General features: G+C 48.3%; 1 protein-coding gene across 1 annotated transcript in view; it reads right to left on the bottom strand.

Moving 5' to 3' along the window:
• The window catches only part of plxna4 (plexin A4), a 667620-nt gene that overhangs the window by 153296 nt on the left and 487500 nt on the right, over positions 1 to 26824 (bottom strand). The window contains exons 9-10 of the mRNA XM_038812236.1: positions 18754 to 18868; positions 384 to 584 (exon numbers count right to left, since the gene is read on the bottom strand). Of these exons, the coding sequence (XP_038668164.1) occupies positions 384 to 584; positions 18754 to 18868 (316 nt within the window). The remainder of the gene's footprint in view (positions 1 to 383; positions 585 to 18753; positions 18869 to 26824) is intronic.

Raw genomic sequence — 26824 nt, 5'->3', positions numbered from 1 at the left:
GCAGGTGTGGCCTGGGTTTGACATTTACGGTCGCCGTTCCTTCACTGTCGCTGGGACAAATTCCTGGAACTCCCTCCCTAACAGCACAGTAGATTTGCCGGCACCACCTGGACTGCAGCGGTTCAAGAAGACAGCTCATCACCAAGGGCAATTAGGGATGGGCAACAAATGCTGGCCTAGCCAGCGAAGCAGACATCCCGTGAAAAATGTATTTAAAAAAAAAAAAGTAATCCTAAAGGCCCCTCCTTCTATACTATTGTAGACATGGCCTACATTGTGTGCCAAAGCCTCTGGGGTCGCGCTCGTGCCTTTTTGATTCAGATGCGAGTGTGCAGCCACACAGCTAGCAATTAACAACTGGAATCACCACAAGCACTACTTACTGATGTGTTCTGACACTGGACACTGGAGCTGTTGAATCGCAAGGCCGGAACACGCTGCTCCACCCCGTGGATTCTCAGGATGCACTCGTAGCCTCGCTGACCTGACTGCGGCTGCGGAAGATTTTTTGATTTCAAGGTGATGGGCTTCACCACTCCAACAGGCACCAGGATCTTCTCAGCCGCAAGCAGCTGTGGGCAGTCCTGGAGAGAAAAAAAAAACAAGCGGAGCTTCAAGCTAACCACCATTCTCACGATCAATCTTTCCTTATTGAGTCAGGCCGAAGCCCAGAGTACAATATGCCCCCGAGTGAAAGAGAAGGCGAGGGCAGTCAGAGAGTAAGTAATACCTCATTTCCAATGCCTCTCGCTGCCACTTCCCTTTGGTGATAATGACGAGGATCCAGGTTTCGAAGAAAAGAGCTAAAAAACGGAGGATGGCAAGAGTATGGAGTTCTGGGAAGGGGAAGTCACTGGGATGGAGAGGCTATGGAGGAAGCTGGAGTGATTGGAAGTGAATGAAACTTGAAGGAAAAAGAAGTGAAGGGAGTGATTGAAGAATCTGCACCAAGACGACACAATGTACCACACTTGGAACAGTAAAATAAAGGGAAAGATAGGGATCAAGAGACGAGTAGGGGAGAAAGGGAGTGATATGGGAGAAAAAGGATCGTGGAGACAGGGAATGGCAGAGGAAAAAGGGAACAATAAGGGAAGGATTTGGCTCCCAGTCAAGCAAAACTTTGATTTCTAAACTCTCGCCACGTTCTCCATTTCCCCCCTAAGGCCTCGGCCTGCACTCTCCTGTGTCATCTCCTCCAGCCCTACCTGAGATACGTGTGCTCGGCTAACCTTGAGTATCCCTGACCGCTCCACCATTGGTGGCTGAGCCTTCAGCAGCCAAAGCTCTGAAATCCCTCCCTAATCCCTCTCCCTCTCTCTCGGCCTCGCTCTCCTCCTTTGAAATGCCCGTTAACCGAGCTTTGGGTCATCTCCCCTAAAGATCTCTTGATGCGGCTCAGTGTCAGATTCTGTCCGCTTCCTCGGAAGCACTTTGGGATGTTTTACAACACTGAAGGGGGCCACATGAATACCACTTGATGTTGTTGTTTATTACTGGACTTGTCATGCAGTAATTATACTTTCCTGCCAGTGGTGGCACTGGAATGACAGATTTTGCCGTGAACAATTCCTATATTCACCTTTATAACAGGCATTGCTTGTGCTACATTGTGGCACTGTAATTATACCCTCCCACCAGAGGTGGCATTAATACCTCTAAAATGGAAACTATATGCACGGCAGCGCTGCCAGTGGTGGGGAGGAGGCCCCCACGTAGTGTGGGATGAGGAGAAGGGGGAGGGAGAGAAACAAACAAGAGGTATAAACTGGACGAGAGAGAAAACATAAAGGAACAAATCTTTTAACTTATCACTTGGAAAACAACACCTCATTATAACCAGCAGTTAGCAAGTAGGACTGTTGCCATGGCGAGAAAACCCTCTGCAGTTCACTCGTGACCTTAGCATCCAGTCATTAAATAAAGTGGCAATTCCAGCCTTCCCTTTATCGCTCCCTGATAAGAAACAAACGTGTAAGATGTCTGGATCACCCAGAATAATAGTGAAACTCAATTTAAGAAAGGGGTCTTGCTAATTCCTTTCCCAATGACTTGGCCACTTTGTGAGGAATGACCCCAAGGGGGACAATTCCAGCCTGCTGCCCCCATTGTAGCTGTCAGGGGCAGACTGCAACACACGACAAGACAAGACAACAACAAAAAGGAGCAGCTGCGAAGAGCACTTCTCAAAAATTAAAATGCTTGAATGCATTTTGTCTCATGGCTACTTCTGGTGAAGCATGTTGAAGAAAAAAAAATGTCACGATAAGACTTGACTTGAAGTTCATTAACTTGACTAAATTCTTCACTTCCCTAAAGATGGGGCCCACTTTGCATATGAAAAGGCCAAGAAGAGAGAAAAAAAGACCATTACAGATAGGTCTGAAGAGCTCAAATGAGAAACTGACAACTATACACAATGTTGAGTTTTATCCGCTTCACATGCCTGTCATTTTAAGTAATTGAAATTTAATGAGACTTTATTCCTTCGATTGGATCCCCACACAGATCTGGTAAGGAGGATGAAAAAGGAAATCTGCAAAGACCATTTTTATCTCCATATATATTTTTTTACGTAGATCAAGGTTCTTTCAAAGGTCAGACTATAGAACACACATTGCAACTACTGAAATATCTGTAAATCCATCTGATTCTTTCTCATCTGTTCTTTAATTCCCTTTCATTAAAATTTGTTTCATTTTCTTCTCTTCTGATTGTATGAACACAAAGGCAGCTAGGGAAATGTTGTGGCAATAAAACGCTTTACAAGAGAGCGAGATAAAGCATATAATTTTATTATTATTCTGCAGGCACAGCCACCGTTTTCACAATCCTCCCCAAGGAGATACTTTGTACCAATGAAGCTGGTATTTAGAGGGGCACTGGGTGGGTGAAGCGATTAGCACGCTGGCCTTTCACCTCACAACTTGGATTTTAATCTACCCCGAAGAGGTTGTTTCTGCTGTGTGTGTAGGAAATCTGCGAAATGGGGCTGGGAGGGTCTGAAGTTGAGTTTCTGATGAAAGCGCTCCAGCTGAAACATTTTACCGTCACTTCAGCTGACATCAGATGCCGCGCAGTTCCAGTATTTTTACCTCAGGCTCTCTGGGTTTAAGGAACACCTCTACCCCCCCCCCCCCCCCCCCCCCCCCCCCCCCCCCCCCGGGCCACCCACCCCATTCAGAGACCTCCTTGCAGATTTTCCTTGAAATCTCCATCTTCAATCAAACTTTTCGTCGTCTACCCTCATGTCACCTTTGGCTTCGTGTCAATATTTGACCCATTTCACACCTACAAAAACACTTGCGATGGTTTACCACATTCAGGATGCCAAAGGAATGCAAGTGGGTATTGTGCATATAATCTTCGCTCTCACCTCACCAAACACGTAGGTGATTCCATGGTATCCCCCGAAGAGGAGGGGAAGCAGAAATAGCAGGGGGGCACTCTCCTACCCATCTTCAATGTAGCACCATGGGATCATTAGTGTGTAACGGAGAGGGCAGGCAGCACTTCAGTTCAATGAGGGCAGCACCTCCAACACTGCAGCACTCCTTCAGTACAGAGGTGTCACTGAAGAGGATGTGCTCTTGCACTCGAGTGTGACCTGAACGCGCAGACTTCCAAGGCCGAGCAGGCTCGTGCGGAATCTAGCTAATACAAACAGTACGGAGCTCCTCAATTCAGCTGTTCGAGTCCAGTCCTCCCATACATCATTTTCAAACAACCCTATAATGAATCCTTCTCCTACATTTCATTGCTAGCGATAAGGTTTTTTTATCAAAACTTTTGATCCGCAAAGAATTCATTCAATCCCACATATCCAGTGTCCAATCTTAGCTTTGTGGAATCTACAAATTGCACTAATCCCTCTGCTCGCTCTTTTCCTCCCTCTCCTACCTCCCCCACCACCAACAGCTAAACAGGGCTCCAGATCCCATCAAGAATCTGATTACATTAGTTTATATCTTCCACTTAACTAAAAGGTAGGGTGCTTAGCGCAGATGGTTAGTTAGGACGCCAGTGCTGAGGGTTTAATCCCCATACTGTCTGAGGTGGTTCTCGGAGTCGACACTGCCCCATTGCAATACCATGGCAACATGAAGCCACGATTACTGACCCTCAGACAATGGGTTGCTACAGGAAGCGAGAGAGAGAAAAAGACTTAGCGGGAAAAAATATAAAATTTCACATTAAATAACCTTGCAAATTCTACTCAGCTTTTTCCAAGACTTCCATAACATTGGCCATCCGCATTCCTTTTCTCAGTGAATGCAAATTTCAATCCATCTGCCTCTCTTCATAACTTTGAATTTTTCTCTCTCTTCCCACCATGTAAAGCACCCAAGTTCCTTAAAGGACAGCCACCACAAAGCATATATTTTAATATTTATTCTTAGGAAGTGAACAACACTGGCAAGGTTACATTTATTGCCCATCCTTAGTTACCCTGAGGTTGTGGTGATGATGCTGGAATCTTGGAGATGTTTGCTTCCGCAATGTGAATTCCAAGATACATGCAATGTATTCAGCTCAAGGACAGGGAACAGTTCAGAAGTGCATATAATGAAAATGAAAATGAAATGAAAATCGCTTATTGTCACGAGTAGGCTTCAAATGAAGTTACTGTGAAATGCCCCTAGTCACCACATTCCGGCGCCTGTTCGGGGAGGTTGTTACGGGAATCGAACTCTGCTGCTGGCCTGCTTGGTCTGCTTTCAAAGCCAGCGATTTAGCCCTGTGCTAAACAGCCCCTAAGAGCATAAGAAATAGGAGCGTAAGTGACCATTCAGCCTTTGCGCCTGCTCCACCCTTTAATGAGATCATGGCTGGTCTTCTACTTAAAAAACATTTTCCTGGGCTTTCCCCATAATCACTTTTTAAATTTAGAGTACCCAATTCATTTTTTCCAATTAAGGGGCAATTTAGCATGGTCAATCCACCTACCCTGCACATCTTTGGGTTGTGGGGGCGAAACCCACAACCCACACGGGGAGAATGTGCAAACTTCACACGGACAGTGACCCAGAGCTGGGATCGAACCTGGGACCTCGGAGCCGTGAGGCAGCAGGGCTAACCCACTGTGCCAGCTGCCCTCCGTTGATATTTTTAACACATGAACGTACTCAATGACTGAACCTGAACAGCCCTCGGGGGTAGTGAATTCCAAAGATGCACCAACCTTCTGAGTGAAGAAATTCTTCCTCATCCCAGTCCTAAATTGGCTGCTCCTTATTCAGGGCCTGCACCCCAGCCAGGGCAAACATCCTTCCTGCATCTACCCTGTCGAGCCCTGGAAGAATATTGTATGTTTCAATTAGATCACTTCTCATTCTTCTGAACTCGAGAATAAAGGCCCAGTCTAGGTAATTCTTCCTCGTGTACAATCCCTCCATCCCAGGAGTGAATTGAGTGAATCTTCGTTGCACTCCCTCTATGGCAAGTACATCTTTATTTTGGCAAGGAGATGTAATTTCACACAATACTCCAGGCACGGTCTTACCAAGGTGCTATAGAATTGCAGCAAGACATCTTTACTCCTACATTCAAATCCTCTTGCAATAAAGGCCAACATACAATTTGCCTTCTTCTGATGTCCTTTCACCAATAATCTATTATAGACCAGGATATCTTCATTCTCCAGGCAGTCAGATGCCCTTGTATTTATTTTGCCTGGCTGACAACTATTTTGCATCGACTGGCACTCTAAGTGCATGATCAATAATCATACCCCAAAGTTTTCCCTTCCCTTCCGCTGCTAATGGATGCCCTTTCATCACGTACACACATCTGCTGCTCTCTGTTCCAGTAAGAATCAGTGTACATTCATCTACATTAAAGAAACATCTGTTCAGGCTATGGCAGTGGAAACTCTGCCCGAGGGCCTTAAAGCGATAAGACCGTCGTAGAAAAGTCTTTTTTTCTGGCACATTTTAATGTCGACTACAATAAAATGGGCCATTGACGAATGCATCATGGCATTGACAGTCAATGGTAGTGCAGAACTCCTACCAATCACAGTAACCTCGTTCAGCCCTATAATTCTCCACAATCCCTGCGCTCCACCAACTCCCGCCTCTTGCACATCCCCAATTTTAATCACGCCACCACTGGCGGTTTTGCCTTCTGCTGCAGGCCCCGAGCTCTGTAATTCTGCCTGGAAACCTCAAATGCTTCCCTCTCCCCACTTAAAACGCTCCTCAGATGCAGCCAGCCGGACCAAGCTGGTGAGCGCGACTCGGGTAACTGTGTGTGGAGTTTGCATGTTCTCCACGTGTCTGCGTGGGTTTCCTCCGGGTGCTCCGGTTTCCTCCCACAGTTGAAAGATGAGCAGGTTACGTGGATTGGCCAGGCTAAATTGCCCCTTAATGTCCAAAATATTAGGTAGGGTTACGAGAATAGGGTGGAGGTGTAGGGTGCTCTTTCCAAGGGCCGGTGCAGACTCGAAGGGCAGAATGGCCTCCTTCTACACTGCAGGGATTCTATGAGATGAATGCTGCTTGTTCGTCACACCCTTGTCTCCACTCGTGAAGGCCCTGCTCCTCAGGAAAAATGGTTTTGTTCTGTCTCTCCCTCTTGCTTTTGAAACCATCTTGAGAACCTCTGTACCAATGTAGCAATCAGCACCGTGGCACAGGAAAGCTCCCAGTTTCTTGCTTTCTTTCCTGCCATATTCCTAATAAGAGGTCTTGTGGTGCGGTGGGTGGCGTCCCTGCCTCTGGGTCAGAGGCTCTGGGTTTAAGTCCCACCCCAGGACTGATGGCCAAGGAAGGTGCGTTCATAATGTGGCCAAACAGGAGTCAACTTGCAAAATCCTTCCAACACGCCAATCGGCAGGCGCAAGAGCTGGCAACTCCTGGTCAGCTTGATCCTCAAACCAGAAGGTGAAAGAGCACTGACCTGTTCTGGGAATAACTAACTATGGAAATAGATGAACGGGTGCGGGAAGAGAAAGAGGAGGATATCCCTAACAGGAATTTAAAAGAATGTCTACTATTACCATTCCTCCCCTCAAAATGACGAAGGCAAACCATCCATCCCAGTCCAGAAATATTCCCTGACATAGTTCAGTGTCAGATTTTTTTCCATAACATTCCTGGTAAAGCACCATGGGATGTTTTAAGATGCTATCACCAGTTGTTGTTGAATAACGGTGATGAATCAGATGATGGGAGCTGGTTAGCCGCCATGTTTGCTGTGTTGCCTCAGTCACTGCACTTCAGGAGTACCCAAGCTGGCTTTCTGACACTTGGGGATGCCCTGAAGTCATGAAAGGCAGTGTCATTATTTCCCATACACCGCAGACACTGAAAGGGGGTAGTAATCAGTGTTTCGGGATAATGGGCCCAATTTAACCAAATGGGAACTATGTGTCATAGAGAGTGCGTTTAGCCACGCGTTCCTCGTGCCCGCAGCGCCGAGAAAAACAACGCTACCTAACGTGACTCCAGTTATATACGGGGCCTCAGCGGGGAACGCGTGGCAGAGGTCACACTTAGTCCCGCTACTTGACCACGCTCGCCGAAACTGCTCAGTGCAGGGAGAGATCAGGACGCCATTTTTAAATGGCTTCCCGATCTCGCGAGCCTCCAACCCCACCCCCGAACTCCCCAAACTCCTGGTACACTAAGGGGATCGCTGGGCCCTACCCCACACCTGCGCAGTGCATTTCCCCCCTCCCCCGCCCGATCATTGCCACACAATAAATGCCAGTTTGGCACCTTGGCAGTGCCCCTGCCATCTGGCAGTGCCACCCGGTTATCTTGGCAGTGCCTGTCAGGCACAGATGCTGCCAGACCTGTTGAGTTTGTCCAACACTTTTTGTTTTTGTTTCCTTGGCCTTGTTTGATTGCCTGGTTGACCCGGAGGGGAATTTCCCAGAGAGTCCCCCCCCCCCCCCCATGACATTGGTGTGGTCTTGATTTGGGGGCTTTGGCCTGGTGGTCCGCCCTTTCCGTTTCTCACGTTCAGCTTTTCAGATTGGATAATTGAGCCCGTTTCATTTAGGGCCTTGATTGGCAGCACTGTGCACGCCCAGGAATCCAAAAATAAACCACAACGCCGTCAAAGGGGCTGTTTAGCACAGGGCTAAATCGCTGGCTTTGAAAGCAGACCAAGGTAGGCCAGCAGCACGGTTCAATTCCCGTACCAGCCTCCCCGAACAGGCGCCGGAATGTGGCGACTAGGGGCTTTGCACAGTAACTTCATTTGAAGCCTACTTGTGACAATAAGCGATATTCATTTCATTTCATTTCAAACCCCATCCTCCCCCCCCCCCCCCCCCCCCATCCCCTCACCGCCATTTCAGAACTTCAGTTTTCCAATACTTTCTGTTTTCATTTCAGATCTTCAGCACTCGTGGTATTTTGCTTTTTATTAAGGTCAAGGAGAGTGTGGATCTCCGACGACCTTGATGGGCAATAAAACTCAATTAGGAAAATCTGCACACACGTGGGACTCGGGATGAAGCGGGAGACATGGACAGCATGGAAGCTGAATGAGTCTCAATGTAATTTATTCATCACCAACTAACTGCTTCAGTATTGGACTCGAGTGGCAATTTCTGCTGTCTTTACCCATTCGCCGACTTCAGTTTCCTTATTTGGATCATTAACTTAAAAGGCATATCAATATTATGGCTAAACACTGATTTCTGTCCCTTTAGTGCTCCGGCTTACTGCAATAGACATTCCTTTTTATGGCCAGTGGGTCAGTTACATGTTGATAGATTCCAGAGGGATTTAGTCTTACAGATCCTGAGAGGAGGCTAAACTGCAGAATAATTGAGCACCGGCTTGTTTTATTACAGTGTCGACTGAGGCTGATTTCCAGGGAATTGTTTTATTAGGTTTTGTGATCATCGGTACTTTACTGAAGGTATGTAGATGTCCTTTACTTAACTGCAATCCTTACACCGCACAGGAAACCCTCTGGTCCAGACTGTGAGTGGGAATTTTCTTGTAGGAAACTGGGGTTTTGCGCAGACATGAAAACCGTGGAGTTGCCCATAAATATGTTCAGAAGAAGCAAGTTAGCCTCTTGTACGTATCTGCACTCTCTTTTCGCCCTTGGAAAGTAGTGTGGAGTATGAGAAGCATTGTGTGGACTGATCAACAACCAGCTTTGAACGGTGTGAAAGTGCCTTCCGTGGCCAACAAGGTCTGGAGTGGGACTCGAACCTGTTGCTTTCCGGCATAGAGCCACGTGGGCTCCAGAAATCAGCTTGACAGTCAGTTTGGGCTTCCAGTCGAGCAGGGAGCACACCAGAGCAGGCCGCAGCCCAAGGGAGGGAGCCTGCAGCCGCCTGGTGGGAATGTCGTGGAGGAGGGGCTCCAGTCCTGGGGAGTGGGGTGTCTGACAGGAGGCAGTATAGTCACACGGCAGGGAAGCAGGTAACTTGGTCATTCGGGGGTAAGAGGTCGGCTTTCACTTTCCGGTCCAGAAGCAGTGATGTATAGGCATCACTTTCTTCCCGAAACAATCCTCGTTTACCTTCAACTGCACGGAGTTCCCAAGGCCCCATGCAGAGAAACTCAGTCGGCTGGTGTTAAACCTGCAAAGAAAGTTAAATACCAGGCACCAAACCTCAGAATAGTGAAATAGACTACCCACCTCCTGGGAGCAGGTTGACCCCTGCCCCTTGTCCTATCTCTGTCAAATCTAAGTTGCTCAGTGCCAGAGGCCAAGAATACTGGATAGCAGACTGGGTAGACATTAGAGTCAAGGGTTATAGGGGACAGGCAAGGAAGTGGAGTTAAGGTCACATCAGATCAGCCATGATCTCATTGACTGCTGAAGCAGGCCCGAGGCGCCGAAGGGCCTATTCCTGTTCCTTTTTGTTACGTTCTTATATTCTTAGAATAGCAGCATTGCAGGGAAACACTGCACAGGGAGACAACATTACCACACACCAGAACCACCTGTGTTTATGAGTTTACTGAACATTAAGGCATCCAGTATTGGACAGTGGACTTACCGACTAAAAACTAGACTATCCGGTACAAAAACAAACGCATGGTCACCTGAAACAAACACAGAGGTCAGGAGTTCAGAGATCTCTTAAAACTGAGCCGGCCCTCAATCTCTCATTTTGAGAGTTGTTGTGGGGGGGGGGGGGGGGGGGGGGGGGGGGGTTTAAAATTCATCTTTCTGGTTCTCAGACAGTGGAAGAATTTAATAATGGTGTCAGGGGGAGGAGAGAGAGAGATCTCATTTTCTCCTGACAATTTTTCCCCCCTGCCCAGCAAAGATGTTGAGTTCCTCACTAATGCATCATAACCTTTAGGTGAAACAATTCTCCTCTGATACAATATCCCAAAGTTCATGGATGACCCTGGATAATCCCTATGGGCTACCCAGCTATCGGAACATCACAGCTAGACCCGAAGGACAAGATCTCCACATAGCCACATATCCCACATTGGTTATTTCTGTCCCAAACTCACTGCAGCCTCCCTCATAGTGGCCCTACTTCATGCTTAACTAACTCATGACTGGGCACTGAACCTGCTTTATATGACAGCAAGAACATGGCCGACTCCAGCTCCTAATTTGTATGGTCGTATGTAAACGACGCCTGGTTGGCAACAACGCCTTTGTCCTATCTCCACATACACTCAGTGGGATAGCACTGTTGCCGGTGAGTGAGAAGGTTGTGGGTTCAGATCCCACTCCAGAATCGTCAGGCAAAATCCTCGGCTGACACCCCAGTGCAACATGAGGAATTTTATTTTAATCCCGCCATGGGGACGTGGGCAAGGCTGGCACTCGCTGCCCCCACCCCGAATTGCCCCTGAATTTAGTCGTCTTTAGGCCATTGCAGGGGCCGGTTAAGAGTCACGCACGTTTCGATAGGTCTGCAGTTACGTGTAGGCCAGGTACAGTCTGCAGATTCCAGCTAATGAACATTGGGTGAGCCAGATGGGTTTTTACAAGAATCAATGATAGTTTCATGGTCTGAACCCATTACTGAGACTAGCTTTCAATTCCAGCTTTTTGAAATCTATTAATTGAATTTAAATTCCGCCAGCTGCTGTGGTGGGATTTGAACCCGTGTCTCCAAAGCATTCGTCTGGGCCTCTGGATCACTTGTCCAGCGATATTACCACTTGGGCACCATCTCCCCGTAATTGCTGCACTGTCAGAAGTGTCATCGTTTGAAATGAGGCTGCATCTGAAGTGATGTCCGACAGGAAGGGAATTAATGTGATGTCATTATTTCCAGATGTTAAAAATCGTTTATGGTATTTTGAAAATAGAAGAGTTGCATTGAGATAGATCCTCAGTTCATCCCAAAGTGCTTTTTAATCAATGAAGTACTTTTGAAGAGTAGTCGCTGTTGCGATGCAGGAAAATTGGAAGCCAATTTGTACTTGGCAAGGTCCCTCAAACAGCAATGAAATAAATTATCAGATCATTTGATTTAAGAGTTTGTTGAAAGATAAATATTGGCAAGGACATCAGAAGAACTCCCCCCATTCTCCAAATGAAGCCAGCTTCTCTAACATCCACCTGTCGTCGCAAGCAAGGCCTTGCTTAACGTCTAACCCCAAAGATGGCTCCTTTGACAATTCAGAGCTCCCTCTGCACTGCAACCAGATTCTGTGCTCAAATCTCATGAGTGGTGTTTGAGTCTATTACCTCTGCCTCAAGTTACTGGCCAGTTTATATAATAATAACGGGTATGACTCTGGAACTACTGGCCCGAGGCCCGATGGATGGAGAAAGGCATTGGGTTCCTACTTGACACGCCAAGCCACACTCACACTTGTTGCAAAGCTTAAAATATCAGAAGCAACTGTGCAGAGGGAGCTCAAGGAGGCCAGCCACCTCACAGTTCTCTCTTTTTTGCTATGTAGCTGAGGAAAAGGCTTCAGTGTTATTATCGAGCAGCCACCGGGAACAAAGAGAGTACAAGAAAGACAGATCCAGGAGACGGAGACAAGTCATCACATCACGTCGGACCTGCAGAAGAAAACTGCGACAAAGAAACACTGACAACTTCAAGGCTTTTCATTATCTATGCCATTCACTCCTCAGGCTCAAGGTTTCTTGAGCATTAACAACGTGAGATAAGACAGCGAGCACCACACAAGAGTTCTGGTTACTGAACATATGCACCTGCTGCTTAAAGAGCAGGCATCACAGCATGTTTGCAAAAGGCGACTAGCTGGAGTGACTGGATGGCTTCCTGCCCTCGGTTATCACACAAATTAAAACAAAACCCCGCAAACAAGACATTGGCATTATATTCCTTCGGATGTGGGTGATGTTGGCAAGGCTACATTCATGTCCTATGCTTAACTGCCCTGGCAAGGTTGCACCGTGTCCTTATGTTTGCAACTGACAAGCTAGCCGTGCTGTTTCACAGAACCAATCACATCGGTGGGGTCACAGGTCAAATTGGGACATTCCGGAACCAGTTGGGTTTGGACAACCATCTGGGAGCAGCCAAGGGAACGAATTAGGTCACAAAGGACAAACTGCATGAGATCTGAGGGGGGCCCGGATAACCTCTATTGGCACAGCACAGGAGTTAAACTCCAGACACAAGTGATGTTAGACATTCCCCTTAAAAGCCACTTTTTAACCATCCGCCGACTGGAAATCTGGGACTCCCTCCACCTCCCGCCCTTCCTGCAGGAATTTTCAGCTTCTTTCACGTGTTGTGACATGTCTGGACATCAGATCGATTCGCCAATGTTTGCAATGTCATGATACTAAAGTTAATATATATATATATATATATATATATATATATAAACACACACAGATCGTGTGCCAAAGCCCCCAATGAAGATCAATGAGGGCAAACAAGTGGAAATAAGATATTGCAACTTTTCAGGGGAAACTATGTGAGGGTAAAAAAAAGACCCCGATATATCACTCTGGTTATTGGCTAGAATTCTAAAATGCAACAATAATGCCGACACCCTGCCACAGGAAGATCCCCAACTCTAACCAGATAATCTCAAATGTACACGTTATCATAAGACCGAACACCTTTAACATTCCTGGTGTGGTTACTGTCGGTAGGGTGTTGGTTACAGAATAGTGCCTCTCAAAGAAGTCCTCGTACTCTTCATTAGGTTAACCGTAAATCTTTGCTCGCAAGTCAACCTATTTACCCATGTTCAGTAAAGGATAGGGGCTAGGAGCGATCTGCTTGCTTAAGTCTTAACCATTTTCTGTTCAACAATGCACTAACTCTGGGCCTGTGTCCTATGCTCGCTCACATCACTGTGTTGAGGGGATACTGTAATCAGTCCCGCATTAACCCTGTGTGTGTCCTATACTGCGGTTACAACAGAACAGCGGCTTTCACTCGGGTCCTGGGAAAGATTAAGGCTTTCAAGGAGCATCAGTGGCCCCACGTGACACTACCCGCTGTAAGTCGGCAGTTGAATTTTATTTGGCTTCAACTTCCAATTTCCGCTTGAGTATGGGCAGATTCCCAAAACAGCAGAAAGAGGATCTGAAGCTATTGAGTAGTCAAGACTACAGTAACATCTTTGAATTAACAATAACCTTATTACTGTCTCCAGTTCAGATACAAAACCCATGTGTGTTAATTAGGTTTGTCAATCATTACAACTGACTGATGGAAAGCGCCTGCTAATCAGTCATTGTAGGAGCAACTGATTATGGATTTTATTTCCTCTCTAACTGAAAGATGCTGCCTTGATCTTCACTGTAAACTGTCTGAAGATCTTCTTGCTCCTTCCCGGCGTCTTCTGATCTTGAAGGCGCAAGACGAACGTGAGCTTCACCCTAATGAATTTCAGCAGGGCTACATTCTCAGCAAGGAAATTTGTTCAGCCAAAATGTGGGCCAGGGCCTCCGGGCTAGGGTGTTGTAGCTTCGTCACCGACACACAAGCCCTATCAGGAGCACAAACTTGCTGCATTTGCCATCACATTAGTGAGGTATTTGAGCATGGGGTCCTGCCAGAGCAGGTTTGGTAATTTCATCAACAAATGTGCCCACGCGCACGGAACCAGTGATGATTAATCAGGAGTAGGAATCCGGTGTGATTTCCATTCCCCTCTCCTCACGCTGAAATACAACCCGACTTTGCCCTAGGATGCTGTCACCAACTTAACGTCTTAATTGTTGCCCCCCCCCTCCCAAACCCGCAACCTCCAAGACCTCGAAGGACAATGGCAGCAACCAAATGCAACCACCGCTATCTCCAAGATCTCTATATCACACACCATCTGACATGAACATATATTGTTGTTGTCTCCTCAACTCACCAACTTTCATTTCTGGACTACCATTGTTTTTTAAAACACAAATCCTCGCTCCTCTCGGTGGGCATTTTTCTGGAGATGCAAGTCATCCACATTCTTTCCAAAGTGGATGTTCAGAGCTTGGCATGCTATTTGGCAATGGGAGGCATCACACATCAGCCTCAAACCCCTCCTTACTTTATGTTGCACAGGCTCGTCACTCCTATCTACAGGATACTCATCGTGGATTATTTAGCAGTGCGTCGCTAACCCCAATCTCCGTCATCTAAAAGGACAAGGTTAGCAGGTTCGTGAGAACACCAGCACGTCCAGGTCACACACTATCCTGACCTGGAAATATATTGGCCGTTCCTGCATCATTGCAGATTCGCAACCCTGGAGCTCTCTCACCAGCAGCTTCACTACACGGAGCTACAGTGGTTCCAGAAGGAAGCCCTCCAATATCTTCTAAATAGTAGCTGGGGTTAGGAAATAAGTGGCCGCCTTGCCAATGAGACACATTTCCTGAGAATGAATCAATATAAAGCCTGGCTGAGAACCAATTAGAGCCAGGATCAAATCTGGACTCTTAGCGGCTTGTTTGGCTTAATTCCCGACCTTTAGCTTGCTGGCCAAGAAAGCGTGGGAGTTGCTTGCAGGTTTTCACTGACACTTTACTGAGCTGGCTTTCCAAATGCTGTTTGGCAAGATTTATCCAGCACTTCCAACAAATAACTAGTGGGTAAACTTTTCAAACACTAGTTCAAAGAATTGTCCATCAATAAGTAAGCAACACAAGCCTGGTCCCCGTGACTCTGTACGAGCGAAGCCTTTTATCACACCCTTGTCATTGCCAAGAAAAAATATAATTACAGATTTTCTTTTCACAAAAATGCACTATTTCCAAACACAGCTTCTTGTCGTCTTTGATGTTAGACCCAGAAAATCTGCTTCCATCCAGCCATTGCCCTGTCACAGGAAGTCCAGGGTTTCCTGTCAATGAGTGTTTATTTATGCCATTGGTTAGAAGTCAAAGATTCCCAGACACAGCGCCCAGAATGGTGTGACCTCACTCGTTTCCCAGCTTCGTGTTTTTTTCCAGCTCGTTAATAAAGACAAGAACAACCACCAGCACCTTTAACGTAATAAATATCCCTAAGCACTTCACAGGGACATTCTGAAACCAAATATGGCATCAAGCCACATAAGGGAGATTAGAGTAGATGGTCAACGGTATGGTCAAAGAGGCCAGGTTTTGAGGAGTGTCTTAAAGCGGGGGGGAGGGGAAGCGAGGTAGAGGGGCAAAGAGGTATTCCTGAACTGAGGGCGTTGGCAACTGGAGGCATGGCCACAAAGCGACCAAAATTCAGAAAACTCAAGAGGCCAGAATTAAAGGACAGACATTCGCCCTGGATCTACATGGGTTTCCACCGGGTGCTCTGGTTTCCTCCCACAGTCCAAAGATGTGCAGGTCAGGTGGACCTGCCATGCTAAATTGCCCCCTTGTGTCCAACAGTTATGGTCTCAAGGAGTAGCATGTGGGAAACCAGCCAGGAAGGTGTCGGAATGGTTAAGCCAAAAGAAGAGAATGAGCATATTTAGACTTTGACCACTGATCTGGGATCTTGAGTTTTCTGAATTTTGGTCGCTTTGTGGCCATGCCTCCAGTTGCCAACGTTGTGACGTAGAATGTGGATTTTCAACAGGAAGTTGGAGAAATACTTGCAGGGGAAGAATTTGCAGGGTTATGGAGAGTGGGATTGTTGAGAGGTCAACAAATGTGTCCTCCCACATGTTGTGTGCTGGCATTCAGATGGAAAGCTGCATCCCACCAGCCATATGGGCCAATATTCCATTTCTTCTTAGTCATAGAGTTTTTCAGCATAGAAAGAGGCCCTTTGGCCCATCGTGTCTGCCGGCCATCCAGCACCTATCTATTCTAATACCGTTTTCCAGCACTTGGTACTTAGGCTTGTATGCTGTGGCATTTGAAGTGCTCATCTAAATGCTTCAAGCTATGCAAAACCAATTGCAAGTAGCGTGTGGCCTCATCACTGCCTGCCTGTTAAATTAACTCTGGTTTCTTCTCTTCACAAAACCGCCAGCATCCAACTGACCAGCCCCCACACTCCTCTCACTTGTTGCCCAACATGTCAACATTTGGCCAGCCTTTGGAGGCGACAGTAGCGTAGCGGTGATCTCACTGAGCTAGTAATTCAGAGATTCATGCTCCTGCTCCGAGGATATAGGGGCAGATCCCACCACAGCAGCTGGTGGAGCCTATGTTTATTAACTGGATTTAACTCAGGAACTGAAAGCTAGCCTCAGTAATGGTGACCTCAAAACTATCATTGATTGTTGCAAAAAACCCACCTGGTTCACTAATGTCCCTTCGGTAAGGAAATCTGCCATCCTTACCCGGTCTGGCCTACACGTGACTCCAGACCCACAGCAATGTGGTTGACTCGTACCTACCTTCCGAAATGGCCCAGCGTGACACTCAATTCTCAGACTATTAGGGATGGGCAGCAAATATTGGTCTTGCCAGCGAGTCCGCATCCAGCGGGTCCCCCATCCAGCGGGTCCCCCATCCAGCGGGTCCCCCATCCAGCCGGTCCCCATACAGCAGGTCCGCATCACATGAATGAATAAATAATATTAAAATTCTCAATCCTGGCAATGGACCATCTATCCAAATCAATCAGAAAGTAAGGAGGTTCTTAATTGTGCAAAGCTTGGCTGTCAGTCACACAGCCTTTCTAAGCCATCTCCAATATTTTTAAATCTAAGAAATGAAGGCAGCAAATTAATCACACAATTTTTTTTTTTTTTTAAACTTGATTAATTTTTAATTGCTAAAGACTCCAAGATAACCCTAGGGGATTGAAAGCTCAGATTAATAACTGCCCTGATACTGCACTGGGTTCGTACTCCACATGGTGCCATCCTGGAGTAATAATTCCACCAGGGAATTTGCTTCACACCCCCCACTCCCCCACCCCCCACTCCCCCACCCCCGAGTTAGAGTCGACCCAGAGTCTGGGATTAGCAGAACTCGACCCAAAACCAAAGCTGCCTCGCTGAGCGAGAAAACAGCTGCACTTTCAACACACCCAAGGTCAGATAAGCTCACAAACCTCCTCCTCCTCCACCAGATCCTCAAAGCAAAAATGTGTTCAATGTTTTCTTGCAAGAACAAGAGCATTTCAATATCCCAAAAAAACGCTATCTCCCGCAAAAACAAAAATCAATGGTCAGCATTCGGCTGGTGTACAAATTATTTCAAGCTCGTGTGAACAAGTACCAAAATGAATCAAAAAGGCTAAAGTCTCATGGGGGCTGAATTATAATGGGGAAGAAGTTATGTTGTATGAAACCTTGGTCGGACTCGGCTTTGCGTACTGTATTCAGTCCTGAACGCTGTACTGATCAGGAAGGATAGTCTGACTTGGAGGGGCTGCAGTGCAGATTCACTGGAATAATAACTGCACCGAGAAGATGACATTTCGGGTGAGGTTGCACAAACTTGGATTGTACTCTCTCTTTTTTTTATAAATTTAGAGTACCCAATTCATTTCTTCCGTTTAAGGGGCAATTTAGCGTGGCAAATCAACCTGGCCCAATTCATGGGAGGGAAATTTTAACTGGGCATTGGGATCATTTGTGAAATAGACGTGGCCAGTTTCAAACACAAAGCGGCAGGGTTTATTTGAACTGAAGCAACCCCTCCCCCCTCAGCAGGAAATACATGGATCCAGGACTGACGGCCATTTTACACACTGCAATCAATGGAGTAAACCTGAACGACCAGCAAAATGGACGTCTAGCCCCTGCCAGCCCTGAGGGTTAGCTTGAAGATATTCTCCAAACGTCTTCCTTCAGGGTAACAGAACTTGACCCCTTTCGCACTTGTCATTTCGTTCAGCTCGCACTACAGAAACTTGAACACACAAGCCAGGCCGGCACTTCAGGGGAGTACGGAGAGAGTGCTGCATTATCAGCGATGCTGCCCTATTGAGGTCCCATCAGCCTATTGCGCTGGTTCAGGCAGATGTTGAACAACTTTAAGGACTTTCGAAGCCTCTAACCAGCAATGCTTTATCATTGCGAAGTACGGCAGACCCAGGGAGGGAGAGGGGTGGGTGAAGGCAGAAAGAGGAGATGAAAACAGTCCATGGGACCCTGAATTTGAACCTCAAGACAAAGGGAACTTCATAACAAGAGGAGGCCATTCAACCCCTCGAGTCTGTTCTGCCATTCAATTGGATCATGGCTGATCTGGATCTCAACTGTTCATTCCCATGGTCACCAGACCAAATAAAAATCTATTGACATCCACCTTGAAAATTTCAACAGGCCAAGCCTCAAATGGCTATTTGCTGACAAGAGTTCCAGAGAAAATTGGAAGGACTCAGTTACCCCATCTCTCATTCTCGTTTGCCCGTAGATTTTCAGCCCATATGCGTTTGGCTGGTCCAGACAGCTGTGTGGGGGAGCGAAGAAAAATGGAAAATTTCCTTACCTCCGAAATATTGACCCGTCCCTCTTGGAAGGAGCACGTCCGTGGGTCATGTGTACACACGTGTCGATATTTACACCAGTGGCACTGATAGGGGCTGTTCACACATGACAGGCACCTGGTGAGACAAAATCAGCAATCACATGACTCTGCACAGGGCATTGCACAGTCTATGAATGTTTAATTTCAGGCCTCTTTCAGCGAGGTAGAACCCAGGTAGAAACCATCATGAAATGTTGAGTTACCATACATTAAAGAGATCAAAAACCAAGCCAGTTATTCAAACAAGTCTCTTCCGCCCTGGAAACAGAAAGTTACAAGTACAATTCAATCCCTCAGCAAATGGCAATTAAACTCTGATTAATCCTCCATTGCTCCCTCAAACGGCGAGATGTTTTTGACAGAGTAGACAGAGAAAAACTAATTCCCTCTGGTGGTTAATCACCATCGGTCATGAATTTAAAATCAGCGTAAGATCTCGAAGGGAAACAAGGGGAGGGTTTTCCACTCAGATTTTTCATGATCTGGAATGCTCGCCCTGAAAGGCTGGTGAAAGTTGATTCCATAAGTAATTTTAAAGGGGCGTTGGGCAAGTACTTGGAGGACAAGGAATTCATGAGGATACAGACAAAAGAAAATGGAGTTGTGAGGATAAGCCTGACTGCTCTTTCAGAGGGCCACCTGGATTGACTGCCCTCTTTCTCTACTGCAAGTTTTTATGACTCTTGCGGTGCATTAAAAATTACACAGTGCATTTTCTCTACTTGAGGCCACCATACACGCATTGTACCAGCAGAGGGAGTCTGCCAAGAAGAGATAATGAAGGATCAGTGTTTCACAGCTCATGCTGTTCCAATTGTAAATGTCTCGGGCTGAATCTACATCGCCTTCTGTTCCAAGAGTTTCATATTTCTGATCACAGGTCTTTAAGGACCAGCCCAGGTTAGATAAGAGCTCCACACTGGAGAAGCTGGGGTGCTTTCTGGAGAGCAGAGAAGGTTAAGATTTGATGGTGGTGCTTAAAATCATGAAGGGTTTAGATGCACTAAATAGGAAGGAACTGCTGCAAATGAGTGAAGTGTTAGTAACATTTCCTGATGTACATTAATGACTTAGACTGTGATGTTCAGGATATGATTTCAACATTTTCAGATGACCCAAAGTTTGCAAACATTATCAACTGTGATGAGGATTGTCTTGAACTTTAAAAGGACAAGAACATTGGTGGATTGGGCAGACAAGCGGCAGATGAAGTTCAATGCAGAGAAGTGTGAAGTGATTCATTTTGGCAACAAGAATATGGAAAGACAGTATAAAATAACCGGAGAAACGCTAAAGGAAGTGCAGGAAAAGAAACATCTCAGTCTACATGTAAATAAATCATTGAAGATGGCAGGGTATGTTGACAGAGCAGTTAACGAAGCATCTCATATCTTTGGCTTTATTAACAGGGGCATTGAGTCAAAGAGTGAGGAGGTTTTGTTGAATTTATATAAGCCACTAGTTAGGCCTCATCTGGAGACTGCTTCCAGTTCTGGATGCCATACTTGAGGAAGGGATGTGAAGGAATTGCAGAGTGTACAGAGGAAATTCACAAGAATCATTTCAGGGATAAAAAAACTTTAGCTACAAGGACGGATTGGAGAGGTTGGCACTGTTTTCCTTGGAAAAAGGAAAGCTAAGAGGCGACTTGGTAGAGATATTCAATATCCTGAGGGGTATGGACAGGGTAACAGTGACAAACGATTCCCACTCAAGAGAGAGAATCATGAACTAGAGAGCACAGATTCAGAATACGGGGGAAAAGGAGGAAAAGCGATGTCAGGAAGTTTTTTTAAACCTGGGGATGGTTGGAGTCTGGAATGAACTTGCTGAGGGGGGTGTGGAGGCAGATTCGATCGGGTTATTCAAAAGGGAATTGGATTGCTACCTGAAAAGGAAGAATGTGTAAAGTTGCGGGGTTAGGGGGAGTGGGGCTAGGCAAAATGCTCTTCAGGGCGCCAGCGTAAATTCGAGACGTCGAATGGTCTTCATCTGCACTGTAAAAGATTCTGTGATTTTGTAACGAGAGGGCACAGGTTTAAGGTGGAAGAACCAGAGGCGACATGTGGATAAAGTTTGTTTTTATAGAGTAAGGGGGTAAGATCCAAAATGCTCTGCCTCACAGAATGATGGGAGCAGATTCAATAGTAACCTACAAAAAGAAGTAGATAAATACTTAAAGGAGAAAAATAACTCGAGGAATATAGGAAGGAGGTAGGGGAGTGGGTTAATTGGATTACTGTTTGAATGAGCTGCCACAGAGATGATGGACTGAATGGTCCCTTGTGTTGTACTATTTTGATGATGCTGTGGATTTCCATGATTGCAAATTAAGTTATAGCAATGAATACCACCACCCCCTCCTGCTGATCTCTAGCTAGGAGTGAGCTGCCTGTTGCATCAAACAAAACTTCTCTGGAGCCAACCATTACCACCCCAGTAAGCGCGGGTTTCTGTATCAGTTCAATCCTGGAAGCTGATTTACCGCCATGAGGCTGTGAACCTCTGCTTCGTGGTTATATGTAAATAAACGCTGCAGCTGTTATTTTACCCAACTGGTAAACCGAGAAATATTCCAATACTTTAGAAACCAGAGCTCATCTGAGCAGAGGACAACAACAACCTGTAATGATACAAACCTTCCAAAGTGCTTCAGGGGGGCACTAATTAAATTTTACGCTGAAGTGCAGAGCCAAATACTAGGACAGGTCAGGAAAAATTTGATCAAAGAGGTTATTGGGAATGTCTTAAAAGGAGGACAGAGAGGTAGAAAGGTGGAAACATTTACATAGAACATACAGTGCAGAAGGAGGCCATTCGGTCCATCGAGTCTGCACCGACCCACTTAAGCCCTTACTTCCCCGCTATCCCCATAACCCAGTAACCCCTCCTAACCTTTTTACATCACTAAGGGCAAGTTATCATGCCCAATCCACCTAACCCGCACATCTTTAGACTGTGGGAGGAAACCGGAGCACCCGGAGGAAACCCACGCACACACGGGGAGAACTTGCAGACTCCGCACAGACAGTGACCCAGCACGGAATAGAACCTGGGACCCTGGCGCTGTGAAGCCACAGTGCTAATCACTTGTGCTAGGGAGGGTATTCCTGTGTTTCGGACCTGGAGGACTGAAGGCAGTGCCACTAATGTAATAATCTTAATTAGTGTCACAAGTAGGCTCACATTAACACTGCAATGAGGTTACTGCGAAAAGCCCAAAGTCGCCACATTCCGGCGCTTGTTCGGGTACACATAGGGAGAATTCAGAATCTCCCAGTCACCTAACAACACGTCTTTCGGGACTTGGCAGAGGAAACCAGAGCACCCGGAGGAAACCCTCGCAGACACAGGGAGAATGTGCAGACTCTGCACAGACAGTGACCCAAGCTGGGAATCGAACCTGGGACCCTGGCAATGTGATGCAACAGTGCTAACCACTGTGCTATCATGGTGGAGCAATTAAAGTTGCAGATGGATAGGCAGCCAGAATGAGGGCTGCCCAGATCTGGGAGCTTGACTCAATAATTCACCATGCTTTATAACAAAAGTTCTAAACACATGACATCTAAGGGGGTTAACATCTCTGTCAAAATGGCCGGCAGGGAAATGTTGCATGGACATGTTTAGAGTCCTTCCCCTCATTTCCATGTTTCAGGTAGCAGCAGAGAGACCTGGAGTACATGTGTACAACCCATTGATAATTGTCCAATTAATTACTGGATTAATTTATTGGGCAGGGCAGTTTGGCCAAATGGTTAAAGAGACATAGGGGACTTCCGGTTGCGGCTATGACCAGCTAAGTCGCACGTTTGGCTGCTCCTGCTACAAAGGTGTTTTCGGGCCGATTGGAGGGCCCCAACGGCGCTGTAAGGACAAATCCCGGTGGGGGAAGGCTCCCTGAAGAGAACCAGACCAACTTTATGGTCGGTACCCGGAGTGGGGTGGTAAAGAAAGCAACAGCAGCTCCCAAAAAAAAGCGGGGGAAGAAGACCAAAATGGCGGCCGGTGGCGCACCCGAGGAATGGAGGAAATGGGCGGAGGAGCAGCAGGCCGCTCTCCTGCGCTTCTTTACGGAGCTGAAAATGGAGCTCTTGGAGTCAATGAATGCGACGACCACCAGGCTGATGGGAGCCCAGGCGACCCAAGAGGCGTCGATTCGGGAGCTGCAACAGGAGATGACTGTGAGGGAGGAGGAGGCCACGGTCCTCGTGGGAAAGGTAGAGGTGCACGAGGCACTCCACCTGAAATGGCAGAGCCGTTTTGAGGAGCTGGATACCCGAATGAGGCGGAAGAACCTGAGGATCTTGGGCCTGGCAGAAAGCCTGGAGGGGTCAGACCTCCCGGGATATGTAGCAGAAATGCTGAGCTCCCTGATGGGGGCAGGGGCCGTCCCTTCGCCCCTGGAGCTGGAAGAGGCCTACAGGGTCATGGCTAGGAGGCCAAGAGCAAATGAGCCCCCGAGGGCGGTGCTGGTGCGGTTCCAGCGACTCAGCGACCGTGAGAGAGTGCTGGAGTGGGCCAAGAGGGAAAGGAGCAGCAAGTGGGAGAATTCGACGGTGAGGGTCTACCAGGACTGGAGTGCGGAGGTGGCAAAGCGGCGGGCCCGGTACAACCGGACGAAGGCGGTGCTACATGCAAAACGGATCAGGTTCGGAATGCTGCAGCCAGCGCGCTTGTGGGTCACCTACAGGAACCAACACCACTATTTTGAGTCCCCAGAGGAGGCGTGGGCCTTTGTACAGGAAGAGAAACTGGACTCGAATTAGACCCAGGGGATACTTGGCGGCCGTAGCCGCTCGGGTACTTTCTGCTGAATTCTTTGTTTGGATTTTGAACTCTTGCTGTGGTTTTTCTTCTGATGTTTTTTCCCCCTTTGCCAACTTCCCTTAGTTATTGTTATTGTGGTTATTCATGGTTATTTATGGTTATTTATGCTGTTTGGTAGAGGGCGACTGTTAAGTACATTGTTATTTGTTATTTATCTGTTATTTATAATGTTAAGTTGGGGAGGTGGGACGGGGGGGAGAGCAGATCGGGGATATGGGTTCCTAGGGGGGGTTCTTTTACAGGCATGGACGGGGACGGGGGTGGAACTGAAGATGGCGGGGTGGGGTGTGGCAGGGCGAAAGCGCGGGCTTTCCTCTGTTTTCCCGCGCGCGGGGCAGAGGAGGGGGGAGGGGAGGAGTGCGGGGCGTGGCTAGCAATGGCGACCTTTCCCGCGCTGGAGCGGGGCCAGGGAGGAGTGGCAAGGGGGGGGAGGCCCCCCCCCCGAGCCGGGGGGAGTCGGAGTGTGGCAGGAGCAGCCGGGTCAGCGTGAACCAGCTGACTTACGGGAGTACGATGGAGGGTACATCGCGGCTAGGAGGGGTCCTAGCCTGGGGGTGGGGGGGGGGGGGGGTTAGGGAGGGATACCGGGTTGCTGCTGAAAAGACCAGAAACGGGAAGTGGAGGGCTGGAGAGGTGGGGGGAGGGGGACATCGCCATGGGGAGCGGGTCAGAAGGGAAGGGTCGACCCGGGGCGAGCAGGGAACAGGACATGGCTAATCGGCAGGGGAAGGGGCGGGTCGTCCCGCGACCCGGCTGATCACTTGGAACGTGAGGGGGTTGAATGGGCCGGTCAAGAGATCAAGGGTATTCTCACACCTGAAGGGACTGAAGGCTGATGTAGCAATGTTACAGGAGACCCATCTGAAGGTAGTGGACCAGGTTCGCCTGAGAAGGGGGTGGGTGGGACAGGTGTTCCACTCTGGATTGGACGCAAAGAACCGGGGGGTGGCGATTCTGGTGGGAAAGAGGGTGTCGTTCGTGGCGGAGGAGGTGGTGGCGGATAAGGAGGGTAGGTATGTGATGGTGAAGGGTAAGCTGCAGGGGGAGAAAGTGGTGATGGTCAACGTATATGCCCCGAACTGGGATGACGCGGGTTTTATGAGGCGCCTATTGGGCCTCATTCCGGGACTGGAGGCAGGGGGCTTGATCATGGGGGGGGACTTTAACACAGTGCTGGACCCCGGGCTAGACAGATCGAGCTCAAGGACCAATAGGAGGCCGGCAGCGGCAGAAGTGCTGAGGGGGTACATGGAGCAGATGGGAGGAGTAGACCCATGGAGGTTTGGTAGGCCGAGGGCGAGGGGGTATTCCTTTTTCTCCCACGTCCATAGAGTGTACTCCAGAATCGATTTCTTCGTGTTGAGCAGGGGGCTGATCCCGAGGGTACGGGAAGCTGAGTACTCGGCCATTGCGATCTCTGATCATGCACCGCATTGGGTGGATGTGGAAATGGGGGAGGCGCGGGACCAGCGCCCGCTTGTGGCGGCTGGATGTGGGGCTGTTAGCGGACGACGAGGTGTGTAAAAGGGTCCGGAAGAGCATTGAAAGCTATCTGGACTTGAATGACACGGGTGAGGTGCAGGTGGGGATGGTCTGGGAGGCCCTGAAGGCAGTGATCAGGGGAGAGCTGATCTCCATAAGGGCGCACAGAGAAAGAAAGGAGAGGCAGGAGAGGGAGAGGCTGGTGGGGGAGCTATTGGAAGTGGATAGGAGATATGCGGAGGCACCAGAGGAGGGGCTGCTGGGAGAACGGCGCAGCCTGCAGGTCAAGTTCGACCTGCTGACCACCAGGAAGGCAGAGACGCAGTGGAGAAGGGCACAGGGCGCGGTCTATGAGTATGGGGAAAAGGCGAGCAGGATGCTGGCACACCAGCTTCGCAAACGAGATGCGGCTAGGGAGATTGGGGGAGTGAAGGAGAGGGGCGGGAAGGTAGTGCAGAAGGGGCAAGAAGTGAACGGGGTCTTCAGGGATTTTTACAAGGAGTTGTATCGGTCTGAGCCGCCGACGAGGAGAGGGGGAATGGAGGACTTCCTAAACAAATTGAGGTTCCCAAGGGTCCAGGAGGGGCTGGTAGAAGGGCTGGGGGCGCCAATAGGGCTAGAGGAGCTAGTCAAGGGAATAGGTCAGATGCAAGCGGGGAAGGCGCCGGGGCCAGATGGGTTCCCGGTGGAATTCTATAAGAAAAATGTGGACTTGGTGGGACCGGTACTGGTACGAGCCTTTAATGAGGCGCGAGAGGGGGGGGTTCTGCCCCCGACAATGTCGCAGGCTCTGATCTCCCTGATATTGAAGCGGGATAAAGACCCCGTGCAGTGCGGGTCCTACAGGCCTATCTCGCTTCTGAACGTGGATGCCAAGTTGCTGGCAAAGATCCTGGCAGCTAGAATAGAGGATTGTGTGCCAGGGGTAATCCATGAGGACCAGACGGGGTTCGTGAAGGGGCGGCAGCTCAACACGAACGTGCGGAGATTGCTGAATGTAATTATGATGCCGGCAGTGGAGGGGGAGGCTGAGATAGTGGTAGCGCTGGACGCGGAGAAGGCATTCGATAGGGTGGAGTGGGAGTACCTGTGGGAGACGTTGGAACGGTTTGGGTTTGGGGAAGGGTTTATTAAGTGGGTGAAGTTGCTCTACTCGGCCCCGACGGCGAGTGTAGTGACAAACGGGAGGAGGTCGGAGTATTTCGGGCTCCACCGAGGGACCAGGCAGGGATGTCCCCTATCCCCCCTACTTTTCGCACTGGCGATTGAACCGTTGGCGATGGCACTGAGGGGTTCAGGGGGGTGGAGAGGACTGACTAGGGGAGGGGAGGAACATCGAGTATCGCTGTATGCGGATGATCTACTGCTGTACGTGGCAGACCCAGAAGGGGGAATGCCGGAGATAATGGAACTATTAGCAGAGTTTGGGGACTTCTCGGGGTACAAACTAAATTTGGGCAAAAGCGAGGTTTTTGTGATACACCCGGGGGACCAGGGAGAGGGTATTGGGAGACTCCCCTTCAAGCGAGCAGGAAAGAGCTTTAGGTACTTAGGGGTGCAGGTGGCAAGGAACTGGGGGACCCTCCACAAGTTGAACTTTTCCAGGCTGGTGGAACAGATGGAGGAGGAATTTAAGAGGTGGGACATGGTACCGTTGTCGCTGGCGGGGAGGGTGCAGTCAATCAAAATGACGGTCCTCCCAAGGTTCTTGTTTTTATTT

The sequence above is a fragment of the Scyliorhinus canicula genome, chromosome 11 (genome assembly GCF_902713615.1).
Source record: "Scyliorhinus canicula chromosome 11, sScyCan1.1, whole genome shotgun sequence".
NCBI lineage: Eukaryota > Metazoa > Chordata > Chondrichthyes > Carcharhiniformes > Scyliorhinidae > Scyliorhinus > Scyliorhinus canicula.
Note: the sequence above shows the minus strand (reverse complement) of the source record. Positions and strands in the feature narration are given on the sequence as shown.